Raw genomic sequence first — 12,337 nt, forward strand, 5'->3', positions numbered from 1 at the left:
ATTTTAGACCCTTATCAACCTCAACCGCAAAGCTTCCATCTCGACCTGCTGATCAAAAACACTAGCTTGAGACAAGCCTCAGTTGTCGCAATCATGGCGACGGTAGCAGCCAATTCCAGCATTCCCCCTAATCCCACGTGAGTATTTTCTCCCTCACCTGTCTTGTCTTTCGAACCCAGGAAACGACAGATGTGCTAAACATGATTCTTCTCCGCAGAGTCTATGTGAGCTTTCCATCCCGATCCCCGACGACGTCCCACGCCGCACACGCGCGCGATGCCACGATAATGAAACCCAGTAAAACAGTAATATTAACATAGCGTATAGGTCCGCAATCTCCAAGAACGCATCAAAGTCGAAAACCTCAAAGAAGCCCTGGAAGAGCTCTTCGCTGAATATGGCACCATCGTCGAGATAGTCGCCAAAACCAACCTCAAGGCCAAGGGCCAGGCCTTCGTCGTCTTTGACAATGTTGAGTCTGCTACGAACGCTATCGAGGAGATTAATGGGTTCGAGCTGTTTGAGAAACCGATGGTGTTAGATTATGCGAAGTCGAGGAGCGATGCGACGGTTTTGAGAGAGGGTGGTGGTGATGAGTTGGAGGCGCATAAGAGGAGGAGGCTGGCTGAGAAGGGTTTGTTTTTCTTTTCCTGCTGTTTTGATTAATGGGGAATTGGTCAGGTGGCTGACTATGACACAGAGCGCAAACAAGCCCACGAAGCTCTTGAAGCCCAAAAGAAACTCAAACGTCCCGCCGGTGCTGCCCCCGATACCACGCGTCCCGCCAAAACCACCAAAGGAGCTGGTCTCAAGCCGACGAGCGGTGCTGCGGCGACGGTCATCCCAGATGAATACCTTCCTCCGAACAAGATTCTGTTCTTGCGGGACCTCCCCGACAACATCGACCAGGATACGCTTACGAGTGTGTTTGGGCGGTTTGAGGGCTTCACGGAGGTCAGATTGGTGCCTGGTAGAAAGGGAATTGCTTTTGTTGAGTATGAGAATGAGTCTGGGGCCATTAGTGCTAAGGAGGCTACGTCGGGAATGCCCATGGGAGATGGGAAGCCTATTCGGGTTACGTACCAGAGACAGTGATGTTTTTGTGTGCGCTTGTGGACAGACTAATCTGGCGTTTGGAAGGAATTATTTGCCTTTTTGTATCTTTCTCTTTGACCATGGAGATTAAGTCATGAATCTTTGTTTCTGTATCTTTGAGGCTTCGCCTTTGATAGCCTCATGAAAAGGACACCGCATAAATGATATCAAAGAACAATCGTGCTAAAAGGACAAAACGGGAAAAAAAAAAAAAAAAGACTAGTTACATAGCAACGGAAACAAGGGAAAGGAAACAACTTCTAAAAGATCACATCTTGATCTTCTTGGTCCCCGAGCACATCAGGAACATCACCCGTATCCTTCTCAGCCGCCTTTTGTCTGGCAGCCAGGATCTCCGCGTCTTGCGCGGCAGTGTCTCTCTGCTTCTTATTCGAGACCTTCTTAAGTCGGTAGAATTCTTCTCTGTCGAGCTCATCGAGTTCGGAGTTGATATCTATGGCGAGTTAGCACAAAAGCACAGGCATATACATCAGATGTAGGTGGTAGGTGACTGACATTTGATTGTGTTCTCAGTTCGAGGAATGATGACATGCTCACTGGTTATCACGATGTTAGTTCCCAAATACTCAAAGTTCGTAGACACGGTGATAATAAATAGCCTACATTGCGTTCACTATAAATGGTCAGTATCGTATCCCAGTACCCAAGTGCATTACATCAACTTACCTCTCCGGTTGACCACCTTGATCATCTCATCAAGAATTAGGAATGCAGTCTGAAATCCATTAGCTACCAACTGGGATCTCACAGATGTTGACTTCCTACCTGTAGACTTGCCAGCTCCACCAGTGTCTCTACCGCGCGAGCATAGGTCTCCCGGCAGCGTTGAACCTGCTGACCACCTTTCCCAAGACCAGTCAAACCGAAGTCGTTTATTCCCTCCTCCTGATACGCCTCGAATTGAGGCAGGAAGACACCAGACACGTTCTCCTGCTTAGCCTGTACACGGAATCGTGCCTGTTTGGCGGATTCCTGGATTTGGTATCCAATGTCCCCTCCAACGGCATAGGTCACCTCCGCCAGGGAGAAGGAAGCCACTTGCATGACTCGTCCCATCTTTCGTTTTGCTTCATCAATGCGCCGGGTGATGTCTGGTTTCGAGCATTAATTCCCGTCGATCCACGTCGTTTGGAATCGTCTTACCTCGAAAGCGCCTATGGATTGTGGTATATGATCAGCAGGGAAGTCTGGAAAACGTCAAGAGGGAACGCACTTCGTCAAAGCTTCACTTTTTCTCTTCAATAAGCTGTGGCCAGTCTCTGCACCCTTAAGCTTGCTCTTCATCAAACCCAACGACTGGCGAGTCGGGAAGACTGGTTCGCGGCCCTGGATGGCGACAGGTTAGTAGACTGCTTCGTAACAGCCGTACTGAAGCAAACTCACTGCTGCCGACATGGTGAAATATCAAATTATTCAATTCAACGAAAATTCAAACACCCAAATTGCAAACCAATAACTAAAGACGAACACCCCGTGGCATCAAATGGACGGCATGACGATAAGTGAGCCAACTGCGCGATAACCCGCGGAGCTTGGACCAACTCCGTGTTCGATGCGGCATGGAAATTAGTCACGTGAGGTCGGTCGACTTCATCTCATCGCGGCGTCCAGCAATTCACACTCCAACGGCGACCAGACAAACGCTTTTGCCCGTTCATGCCACTATTTCCTTTTCAGCTCCTGTGTTGACCGTGTGAGTTGATCCCGCTCGATTGAGTGGCGCAATGCCAGGGACGCTTCTGCCCCCGAGATCCCACCGGCAACACGCAGAGATGGATCGATCATCGGCTTCTGGGCCTGATCTGTACCTGATCGTGAGTGTCACTAGGAATTCAACCTGCGAGGAAATGGAGACTAACAATGCGATTTTCTCAATAGGCCGATCAGGACACCGTCTATGAGCAAGATCTCATCCGGGACCCCGGCAGTATCAAACCATGGCTTTCCTACATTGAATACAAGCAACAGCATGGGACACTTTACGAACAAGCTTTTGTGAGCATCCGACAGATATATATTGTTTGCGAAATTGCAAAACTGACATGTTCCAGGTTATGGAGCGTGCCTGTAGGCAGCTACCAAGATCTTACAAGCTGTGGAAGATGGTATTTTATTTTTGCCCCCTCATTTATCCCACCATCCACCAAGACAGAGACATTATATCAGTAACTGACTTATGTAGTATCTCGAATTCAGAGCAAGTCATCTTCGTGGTCGCAATGCGACCAAATATCGGGCTGAATACCAAAAAGTGAACGCGCTTTTCGAGCGCGCGCTTATCCTCCTCAATAAGATGCCCCGGATATGGGAAATGTATCTCTCCTTCATGCTGCAACAACCCCTTGTCACGCAGACACGACGAACATTTGATCGCGCGCTTCAAGCTCTGCCCGTTACCCAACATAACCGGATCTGGAAGCTTTACAAGGCATTCGCGCGCTCCGCTTCTGGTCAGACTGCGGTGAAGATCTGGGCCAGGTATATGCAAATTCATCCGGAAAACTCAGAGGAATATATCGAGCTCTTGATTGAGATGAAAGAGTATACGGAAGCTGTGAAACGATACATGGAAATTCTCGACGATCCGCGATTCCAGTCGAAGGAAGGGAAAAGTCATTTCCAGTTATGGACTGAGATGGTTGACCTATTGGTCTCCAAGGCTAAACAGGTCAAGACTGGTCCGCAAATTGGAATTGATGTCGACGCCATCCTGCGTAGCGGGATCGATAGATTCGCCGACCAGAGAGGAAAGTTATGGGCCGGATTAGCGACATATTGGATCACTAAAGGTAACTTCGAGAAGGCAAGGGATGTCTACGAAGAGGGTATCCTCACTGTCATGACCGTTCGCGATTTCACTCTTATCTTCGACTCCTACGTTGAATTCGAAGAATCGATCATTGGAAGCCTGATGGAGGCGGCCGCGGTTCGTGCTGATAAGGGAAAGACTGACGAAGATGCCGATTTCGACCTTGACCTGCGAATGCTGCGATTCGAACAGCTTATGGATCGACGGCCGTTCCTGGTCAACGATGTGCTCCTGCGACAGAACCCCAACAACGTCATTGAATGGGAAAAGAGAGTAGCCTTGTGGAGTGAGAACAAGCAAGAAGTTGTCAATACCTACACAGCTGCTATCGCGGCGATCAACCCCAAGAAAGCCCATGGCAAGTTCTCCGAACTCTGGGTCAATTACGCCAAATTCTACGAAAACGGTGGCGATTTAGATACAGCACGAGTCATATTCGAGAAAGCTGTCAAAGTTCCCTTCAAGTCGGTCGCAGAATTGGCCGATACTTGGTGTGAATGGGCAGAGATGGAATTGCGGGCCGATAACTTCGACAGAGCAGTTGAAGTCATGGCCAAAGCTACGCAAGCTCCCAAGAAGTCCACCGTGGACTATTTCGACGAGACTCTTTCGCCTCAGCAGCGTGTCCACAAGAGCTGGAAGCTGTGGAGTTTCTACGTTGACCTGGTTGAGAGTGTTGCCTCCTTGGAGGAGACGAAGAAGGTCTACGAGAGAATCTTTGAACTACGTATTGCGACTCCACAGACGGTGGTCAACTATGCCAATCTGCTGGAAGAGCACAAGTACTTCGAAGACTCCTTCAAGATTTACGAACGAGGACTGGATCTCTTCAGCTATCCGGTTGCGTTTGAGCTTTGGAACCTCTACCTGACCAAGGCCGTGGACCGGAAGATCGGAATTGAAAGATTGCGTGACTTGTTCGAGCAGGCTCTGGATGAATGTCCTCCCAAGTTCGCCAAGCCTCTGTACTTAATGTACGGTAACCTAGAGGAAGAACGCGGTCTGGCACGACATGCGATGAGAATTTATGAGCGTGCTACTCGTGCAGTATCCGACGAGGACCGCTTCGAGATGTTCGAATTCTATATCACGAAATCCGCATCGAACTTCGGATTGACCTCCACAAGACCGATCTACGAACGGGCTATCGCGGCTTTACCTGACCAGGAAGCCAAAGAAATGTGTCTCAAGTTTGCTGAGATGGAGCGACGACTGGGCGAGATCGATCGGGCCCGTGCCATTTACGGACACGCATCGCAGTTCTGCGACCCTCGCACCAATGCCGGTTTCTGGCAGAAATGGGAAACATTCGAAGTCCAGCACGGAAATGAGGACACTTTCAAGGAAATGCTTCGCATCAAGCGAAGTGTGCAAGCGCAATATAAGTATGTGACCATTCTGCCCTCAAAATGGATAAAGTTGATGTTCACTAACACAAAACAGCACCGATGTCAATTTCATTGCGTCGCAGGCAATCGCCCGTAGCCAGCAGCTCCCTCAAGAAGGCGGCGAAGAAGGGGGAGAGATGGATGGTGCAAAGGAAAAGGCTGATGTCATGGCAGCTTTGGAACGACAAGCGCGTGCTCCGATGGGCTTTGTCGCTGCCAGCACTGGACCTGAGGGTGGTAACCGACCTCCCCCTACTGGTCAAGAGCAGCAACCGTCCGCCCCTGTCAACCCGGACGCCATCAACCTCGACGATGACATGGATGAATAAACTGTTTTTCTTTCGGTTTGTTTGGGAAGAGTGCGTGCTGAATGATTCCCGTCATTCCTTTCTCATCTAACATGTCTTGGTTGTCACAATCCCTTAAATCTCCTTTGTTTTCAATATTTCCTGGATTGCCATGTGCGAATCGTTTTTCTCTCGAATCCAATTGGATTGCGATACTGTGCGATACCTCTTCTTGTGATTTGTTGTACTGTATAGACAATTCTTTGATTATGGGACATCTTCGTAAACACTCGAATTGGCGTAGCTCACGTGACTTCCATGCAAAGATAAAACATTCCTACAGAGATCGATCATACAGGCGTTATGCTTATCAGATAAAAGGAACAGATAGTTCAGAAATAGTGTATAGTTATTTGGGACAGTATTTGAAATACATGCCATTCACGCCTTCATTGCTTTTCCCAACCCTGCGTCGAGCAAATCCCGAGCATCCACACTCGGGATTTGCTTACACGAACCTTACGATGCCATTCAGGTCCTGCAACCCTGCGCCAAACCCCGGCGGCTTTCTACAATACAATCCCATTATCAAGGAGTTCCCAGCAGCACACAAGCATCGTACTTAGCATTGGCATCCGACATTCTGCCCTATGACTACTACTACATGCAGCCGCGTCTAGTCCTGTGGTGGTATGCTCTCTCTCGCCGGGTGTGGAGGACGCCAACCTGTGCCAACTTCCGATGATTATTTGTCATTACTAGTACTGTTTATGTACTTTGTACTGCTCCATCGCCATGGTCCAGGAGAGTTTCAGACATTCCGATTATGATTCAATTACCGCTGTGGCGCGGTCTGCGGTCTCGAAGCCGTCGTCGGTGGTCCGCAGGAAGTTCGCGAAGCCCCCAGTTAAAGTAGCTTGTTTGGCTTGGTAAGCCCCATACATTTTACGGACCTGGAGCCGGCGTCCTATTGCGGTGTTTGCCTTACTAATTCGATAATTAGCCGTGCTTCGAGAACGCGTTGTGATGGGCAAGATCCATGTGCTAATGTATGTCGTGTTTCCATTTGCTTGCCGATTTCGCTCTGGACTGTACTAAACTGTCTCCCCTTGACATCAGTGCACTGGCAAGAACCGAGAATGTTCCTATATGCCCAGTAAACGAGGTGGTCCTAGGAGAAGAAAGAAGATATCCATTTCCGATGGAAACAATGTCCAGCATAATGGCGCCCAGGGAGTAGCAATGGTGCCGTCGCCTGATTTCCAGGAAGGTAGGCTGTGATGGCAAGTCTGTCCTATATTCAATGAAAAGCTGACTAGTCATAGCGTCATCCGATATGTTTGGCCAAATCGATGAGTTATCTATGCCAGGTGCAGGACTGAGAAGTCTAGATTATTCTTCCGATGTACAGACTATGCTTGCAGATCTTTTCGTCCCCAACACCGAAGGACATCCCGACATGCATATGCAGTCAACGCCGTCATCTTCAAGTATGCTCATGCAGCCTCTGGTGCGGACGTATGGCAGCGAATACGAAATGTTAGTTATCCCATGAATTCCAAGGCTCATAATATATGCTGACCTTCGTTACAGTCTAAACGCCTACTACGTTTTCATCCATCCTTATTTCCCTATCCTCCCAGCGAGAGTGACATCCCCATTTCCTGATCAACCATTGAATTACGCTACATCCTGCACCAGCTCCCCTTCCGAAGACCCTGTTCTAGCTTACCAGCCTCGATCGCCCCTAAGTCTTGCGCTATCTGCAATCCTGTCCCTTATACCTCACCCAGATGATCCCGAACCATCATCTCCAAATTCTGTGGCGCAGCGCAGAAATCGTGCTCATGCATTCGCTCAAATGGCAGCTGACAGTGTCGAGGCCGACTGTGAGCTGAATTCTTCATCCACGGACCCTTCGCAGGCGCTGTACGGTGAGCGGCCATCGATTAGCCGAGAACCTTTCCATCCTCGGACGCCAGTTGAACTCGAGAATCTCCTCGCGCTGTTGGTATTGTCTACGTATGAGTATGTACAACGCGGGAACTTGTTGAAGATGAGATACCGTGCGGGTCAGGCGTTCACGATAGCCTTGGACATGTCTCTGCATACTTTAGAGGAGGACCATAGCGATTTTGCAGAGGCTAGAAGGAGAGCGTGGTGGATGACGGTATGTCTTAGTTTCATGAACAGTCTGGTCAGTTCTAACTTGTTTTTACAGTACTACTGCGTCCTCCAAGGGTCTATTGTTAGCACGACCGTGAGTATTCCAATTTTCCTTATCCAAGCCAGATTCAAACTAAGAATCCAATAGACCCCGTCTATCGTGATCCAAGATCCTCAATTCATTACACCCTACCCCCAATTCGACTCCGACCCAGATGTAAGTGACCGTACCCAACAACTTTTCGCCTTCTGACCTCTCCCAGGGTTGGCCTGTTTTGATACAGGCGCAGCAAGTTCTAGTATCGGCGACTCAATTCGTCATCGATCTGAACAAATGCATCAAATCAAGGTCGAACATGTCCTATATATACGAACGAATGCAGCAACTTGACACCTGGGCTGCCTCTGTGCTTTCGCAGTCAGCATTAACCCCCAGTATTTCACAACCTCACGGCCTCGACAACAGAGCAGAATTGATCACCGCGCGCAGCATGCGTGCAATTTCGCGGATCAAACTATCCAGGTATCTATCCATTAAACACGCCGGGAACAAAATTGCATACTGACTCCAGTCTAGCGCGCAGATCAAAACACACCGTTTCCGAGCCTTCCAAGACATTCCCATATTCATCAAGAAGCACTGTGATCTCACAGCAGCAGCAGCAAATGCCAGCAACACAACTCCAACAACCCGTACACCACCCAAAGACCCTTCTCAAATAACCAACATCCGTTGCTCATGCAGCAGCACCATGGAACATGTCCCTGAATACACAACACCCTCCACCTCAACGACCCCAGATCTCCCATCTACATCATCATCACAACAACCCCCTACTCCCACAGAATGTCCTTTTTCCAGCCAACACTCGGCAAAAGCCTGCCTCCGTGCCGCCCTCCTAATCTCGCACATGTTCCAATCTCTACCCCTCCCGCATCCTGAGGGGCAAGAACTCCACCCGCAGCATCAACAAAAATTACCACGCACCATGCCTTCATTTGCCTGCTGCTTAATGCAAGGCAGCTATGCCATGTTAATGATATTCTACAAAGCCCGCGTCGCAAGGCGAATGTCTCCGTCTCCACTCCCACTCTCATCACAGCCAGGAGCCGGGTATGAAAACGGGCGACGCATGTCTGGGACTATGAATTCCGACCCGAATACGAATCCTAACCCGACTCTGAATCCGACGGATAGACTAATTTTGGAGCTGAAGCAGGGGCTGGAGAGGATTATAGGTGTGGTGAGGAATTATACGATTGCGTTTGAGGCGTTGGCTGGGATGAGGGGTGAGTTTTTTTTTTTTTTTTTTTGAAAAGGTTTAATTTGTGAATAGATGACTGACTCAGATTCTGATACAGATGATATTGAAGGTGCTTACCACACGGCATTTGCTTGAATGCAATGCTTTGACAGAACTTCGGGATTTTTTTTTTTTTTTTTTTCGCTTTATACCATTATTTTGCACGGTCTCAAACATACACGGCATATTGTTTCTAGTGTCTTTGAAGTTTATAGTTCACGGCCTAGTGATGCCTCCTGTTGATTGTTTAGGTATTGATCGAATTGGAGTTGGGGATATCTAAAGGAACAAATTGGGAGGATTTTCTGTCTTTGGTTTATAATGCAGTATATCTGATAGCAAGAATTCATATTCTTTCTATTGCCTTATATTGAAAAAACAAAGTCCAAATTCGCTCTAAACGTAGACCCAAAAACCATAGCGCCAACACTAAAAGATACAGCATAGGGTATTACACTTGTACAAAGACTCCCCTTATCTATGACAAGTTTGTCAAACCGTGCGGCATGTTTAAAGTTTCGACCGGATCCCTTCTAAGCGGAACTTGACGTCCTTCAACACCTTGCTCGATGGCTTCCAGTCGTCGAATTGCTTCAGGAGTTCCACTGTTTCCTCGTACAACTCGCGCTTGACGTGTTCTTCTTCCAGAAGACCGCGCATCGCGAACGGGAGGATATACGGGTTTGCTACTGGTGAACCTTGGGGTCGCTTGATTTGTAGGGCTGCGCCGCTAACATCTGACGTCTCTAAAGCAAATGCGATGGCGAGACTGGAAAGAATGTTAATGCACTGCGTACCTGTGGTAGAGGTATGTACTTACGAATAAACAGCTTCGTCATCGTAAAGACGAGAATGTCCCTCTCCAGTATAGAGACTACCCGCGAGCGGTGCGCTCAATTCCCGAATGAGGCCATGGTCTGCTATCCCAAGGTTTCGTAACTTGAGGGAAAATCCAACTAAATGGGAAAGGCTAATGAATGTCAGCAGAATTCAGGACCGCCGGTGACAGATACTTACAAGCTAGGAGCATGGACCCGGCCATCAACAAAAACAGCCCGATAGATATAAGGATGATTTACCGGCGAGAAGAGCGACGACTGGAAGATAAACATGTTAGACATACGGGCATATAATACCCAGGAAGCACGTACTTACCTCTAGAGACACCAGTTGGTCATCAATGCTTCCAATGTAGGAAATTCGAACCCCGAAGTCAAGTGCACATTTTAATGCAGCCTCATAGTCCTGAGACACCTGACTATGGGGCAACGCAAACTCAAAGAGCTCCCCAGCAGATCCACTAATCCATCTAGATCTATAGTCAGGAAACGGTCCCAGGTTAACACCGGCCATGGCGCATATCCCAACGCGCGACGCATTTACGCAGCCAAATGCTATTAATTTTGCAACCAACATGATAGACACTGGAACACCCTGGCTGTGGCATGCAATCATAATATAATCTGCGTTTCTGATTTCTTCCATCCAGTTCAATAGCAGTTTCCACAGTAGATCCACGCGTTCGGAAATGCGGCCTTCGCCTTCAAGTGAAATCTTGTCAATATCGCAGGAGTATCCGCGGCTCTCGGTCCAGTTTCTGATGGCGTTAGCCGCCATCGTCGAGAATCGTACAGAAGTGCCTGTTGGTTGACCAAGAACGCTTCGTATCAGTGGAGCAGGAAAGTATCCGTGTACCCCAATAGCCAAGGCTTTTCGGATGCGAGGCGGATCTCGAATTCTGTACGCATGCTTATTTTGCTGTTTTTTGCTATAATGTAAGAAACTTCCAAGTGTCTGTAGTAAAGACGGTGACTCTTGTATAGAAAACGTGTCTTGAAAGCGTGGCAGAACATGGTTAGGTAGATTCTTTTGCAAATTTCTCGAGGCAGCCGTTTGAGGAGCCTTCGGGGGTACGGCATCGGCTGCGATCTCCACCTGAGCTGCGACTTTATCGGGAAGAACAGGCGACCCAACGTTGCTTTTAGGTGGCTTGACCTTGGTAATCCCCTTTTTCTTGATCTCCACTTCTTGTTCTGGCTCTGGTGACTGCTGCGAAGATGTATCTTGTTTTATTGAGGCTTCAACGGTTTCGATATCTTGGGTCTTTGGTTGCGCAGAATCCTTTGAAGTGTCCCGGAACCAGAACGACCAGCCAGATGATCCATAATTTTGAGCAGCTGGTTTGGGAGAATCACTTCGTTCTTCAGGTCGTTCATCAGGCACTGGCGTATCGTTTTGTGCAGCCTCGGCTGGTTCTTCAGCTATACTTGGTGGTAGATCCTTTGCAGGTTCTTCTTCCTTCTTGAGCTCCTCCGGTGCTTTTGACGAAGAGGGTGAGCCGTACCACATCTGGAACCACGAAAGCCTTTGAGGTGCCGCTGTCACTTGTGTAGTTTCAGGGGTATCTGTTTTTATTGTGGTTTGCTCTTCAGGGACTCCGTTGTTTGTTTCAATGGTATCCTTTTTCGACGTCTGGTCTTTAGTTGACGGCTCCGGTGGCGGGTTTTCTATCAAAGGTTCTGTCGCCTGGGAACCGCCTGTCGTATCTGTCACAGTTGGTGATGATCTGTAGAGCCACGAGAACCATCCACCAGTTTGTGTTGCAGGTGCTGTATTGCTGTTCGGTTCCGCACTTTCGTCACTTATGTTCGGAGCTGTCGCTTCGGTTACACTATCCGGCTGCTCCTTTGCAGTGTCCACGACCTTTTCGCCCTTATCGCTTGGTTGTTCCTTATCTGTAGATTGTGTAGCCGACTCTGATTGTGTATTCGCAGCTGGAGTAGATGAAGAGCCGTCGGACGCAATGTTGACCCGAGTTGTCGTCGCGTTGGCGGGAAGAGACCTGCTCGACGCAGCTTGTCGCCGTGTCAGTTGGAGGGAGGGATTTCGGTTATGTTTCGGATGGTCATCGAGATGGAGATGGGAAGAAGAGGAAGAGATGTTAGCTACATTCTTGGCTGATATGCTTTCGCGGGCAACCTCGGTAACGGGCGCTGCTTTAGAAGCTCTGGAGCCGGCCGGCCAGGTCCCGGGATACCGATTCTAAGTAGAGAACGCATATTAGCTACGCGAATATAGTCTTTTTTTTTTTTTTTTTTATCGGGCCATGACAGACTTACCACTCCAGATCCCCCCCTTTGCGACGAAGTTGAACGTTGTCTGCCGCTTGAGGGAGATAGATCCCCATGACTCGGGGTTGGAGTGGACGGGGCCGTGCCTGGTGGGCTAGGCTCTACTTTCTTGCGGAATCCCGTAGGCGCCATGAAA

The 12,337-nt window shown here is 48.7% G+C and overlaps 5 protein-coding genes across 5 annotated transcripts; 3 read left to right on the forward strand and 2 right to left on the reverse strand.

Moving 5' to 3' along the window:
* Positions 1–26: 26 nt before the first annotated feature.
* Positions 27–1,312, forward strand: EURHEDRAFT_413661 (U1A/U2B'/SNF family RNA-binding protein). Its single transcript, XM_040782218.1, has 4 exons — positions 27–137; positions 218–224; positions 328–634; positions 701–1,312. Exons 1-4 carry the CDS (start codon positions 94–96, stop codon positions 1,093–1,095), a joined length of 753 nt encoding a protein of 250 aa, XP_040637738.1. The 5' UTR covers positions 27–93; the 3' UTR covers positions 1,096–1,312.
* Positions 1,286–2,775, reverse strand: EURHEDRAFT_413662 (H(+)-transporting V1 sector ATPase subunit D). The gene is made up of 8 exons (XM_040782219.1): positions 2,500–2,775; positions 2,330–2,442; positions 2,260–2,270; positions 1,882–2,207; positions 1,783–1,831; positions 1,720–1,729; positions 1,612–1,652; positions 1,286–1,549 (listed from the first exon to the last, which is right to left on the reverse strand). Exons 1-8 carry the CDS (start codon positions 2,509–2,511, stop codon positions 1,356–1,358), a joined length of 756 nt encoding a protein of 251 aa, XP_040637739.1. The 5' UTR covers positions 2,512–2,775; the 3' UTR covers positions 1,286–1,355.
* On the forward strand, positions 2,724–6,128 carry EURHEDRAFT_413663 (mRNA splicing protein SYF1). Its single transcript, XM_040782220.1, has 5 exons — positions 2,724–2,930; positions 2,995–3,111; positions 3,168–3,221; positions 3,299–5,310; positions 5,369–6,128. Exons 1-5 carry the CDS (start codon positions 2,889–2,891, stop codon positions 5,640–5,642), a joined length of 2,499 nt encoding a protein of 832 aa, XP_040637740.1. The 5' UTR covers positions 2,724–2,888; the 3' UTR covers positions 5,643–6,128.
* Positions 6,129–6,130: 2 nt separating this feature from the next.
* EURHEDRAFT_413664 (uncharacterized protein) lies at positions 6,131–9,440 on the forward strand. The gene is made up of 10 exons (XM_040782221.1): positions 6,131–6,529; positions 6,604–6,649; positions 6,720–6,870; positions 6,926–7,139; positions 7,194–7,770; positions 7,822–7,860; positions 7,915–7,983; positions 8,030–8,289; positions 8,344–9,056; positions 9,129–9,440. The coding sequence occupies exons 1-10, from the start codon at positions 6,396–6,398 to the stop codon at positions 9,164–9,166; spliced, it is 2,241 nt and encodes a 746-aa protein (XP_040637741.1). The 5' UTR covers positions 6,131–6,395; the 3' UTR covers positions 9,167–9,440.
* A 140-nt stretch (positions 9,441–9,580) lies between these two features.
* On the reverse strand, positions 9,581–12,333 carry EURHEDRAFT_378687 (uncharacterized protein; the record flags this gene model as incomplete). Its single annotated transcript, XM_040779096.1, has 5 exons — positions 9,581–9,839; positions 9,891–10,040; positions 10,088–10,167; positions 10,226–12,112; positions 12,190–12,333. The coding sequence occupies 5 exons, from the start codon at positions 12,331–12,333 to the stop codon at positions 9,581–9,583; spliced, it is 2,520 nt and encodes an 839-aa protein (XP_040637742.1).
* Between the last annotated feature and the right edge of the window lie 4 nt (positions 12,334–12,337).

This window comes from Aspergillus ruber, assembly GCF_000600275.1.
Source record: "Aspergillus ruber CBS 135680 unplaced genomic scaffold scaffold00018, whole genome shotgun sequence".
NCBI classification, from domain to species: Eukaryota; Fungi; Ascomycota; class Eurotiomycetes; order Eurotiales; family Aspergillaceae; genus Aspergillus; species Aspergillus ruber.

Excerpts from the sequence above, each read along its gene's own strand:
- EURHEDRAFT_413661 (XM_040782218.1), top strand. The coding sequence starts at position 94 with ATGGCGACGGTAGCAGCCAATTCCAGCATTCCCCCTAATCCCAC. Across the intron at positions 635-700 it reads GAGGAGGCTGGCTGAGAAGG|AGCGCAAACAAGCCCACGAA; the intron begins GTTTGTTTTTCT and ends ACTATGACACAG.
- EURHEDRAFT_413662 (XM_040782219.1), bottom strand. Across the intron at positions 1,832-1,881 it reads TGGAGCTGGCAAGTCTACAG|ACTGCATTCCTAATTCTTGA; the intron begins GTAGGAAGTCAA and ends AATGGATTTCAG. Across the intron at positions 1,550-1,611 it reads AACTGAGAACACAATCAAAT|ATATCAACTCCGAACTCGAT; the intron begins GTCAGTCACCTA and ends AACTCGCCATAG.
- EURHEDRAFT_413663 (XM_040782220.1), top strand. The coding sequence starts at position 2,889 with ATGGATCGATCATCGGCTTCTGGGCCTGATCTGTACCTGATC. Across the intron at positions 2,931-2,994 it reads GGCCTGATCTGTACCTGATC|GCCGATCAGGACACCGTCTA; the intron begins GTGAGTGTCACT and ends TTTTCTCAATAG. Across the intron at positions 3,222-3,298 it reads CTTACAAGCTGTGGAAGATG|TATCTCGAATTCAGAGCAAG; the intron begins GTATTTTATTTT and ends TGACTTATGTAG.
- EURHEDRAFT_413664 (XM_040782221.1), top strand. The coding sequence starts at position 6,396 with ATGGTCCAGGAGAGTTTCAGACATTCCGATTATGATTCAATTACCGCT. Across the intron at positions 8,290-8,343 it reads TCGCGGATCAAACTATCCAG|CGCGCAGATCAAAACACACC; the intron begins GTATCTATCCAT and ends ACTCCAGTCTAG. Across the intron at positions 9,057-9,128 it reads GGCGTTGGCTGGGATGAGGG|ATGATATTGAAGGTGCTTAC; the intron begins GTGAGTTTTTTT and ends ATTCTGATACAG.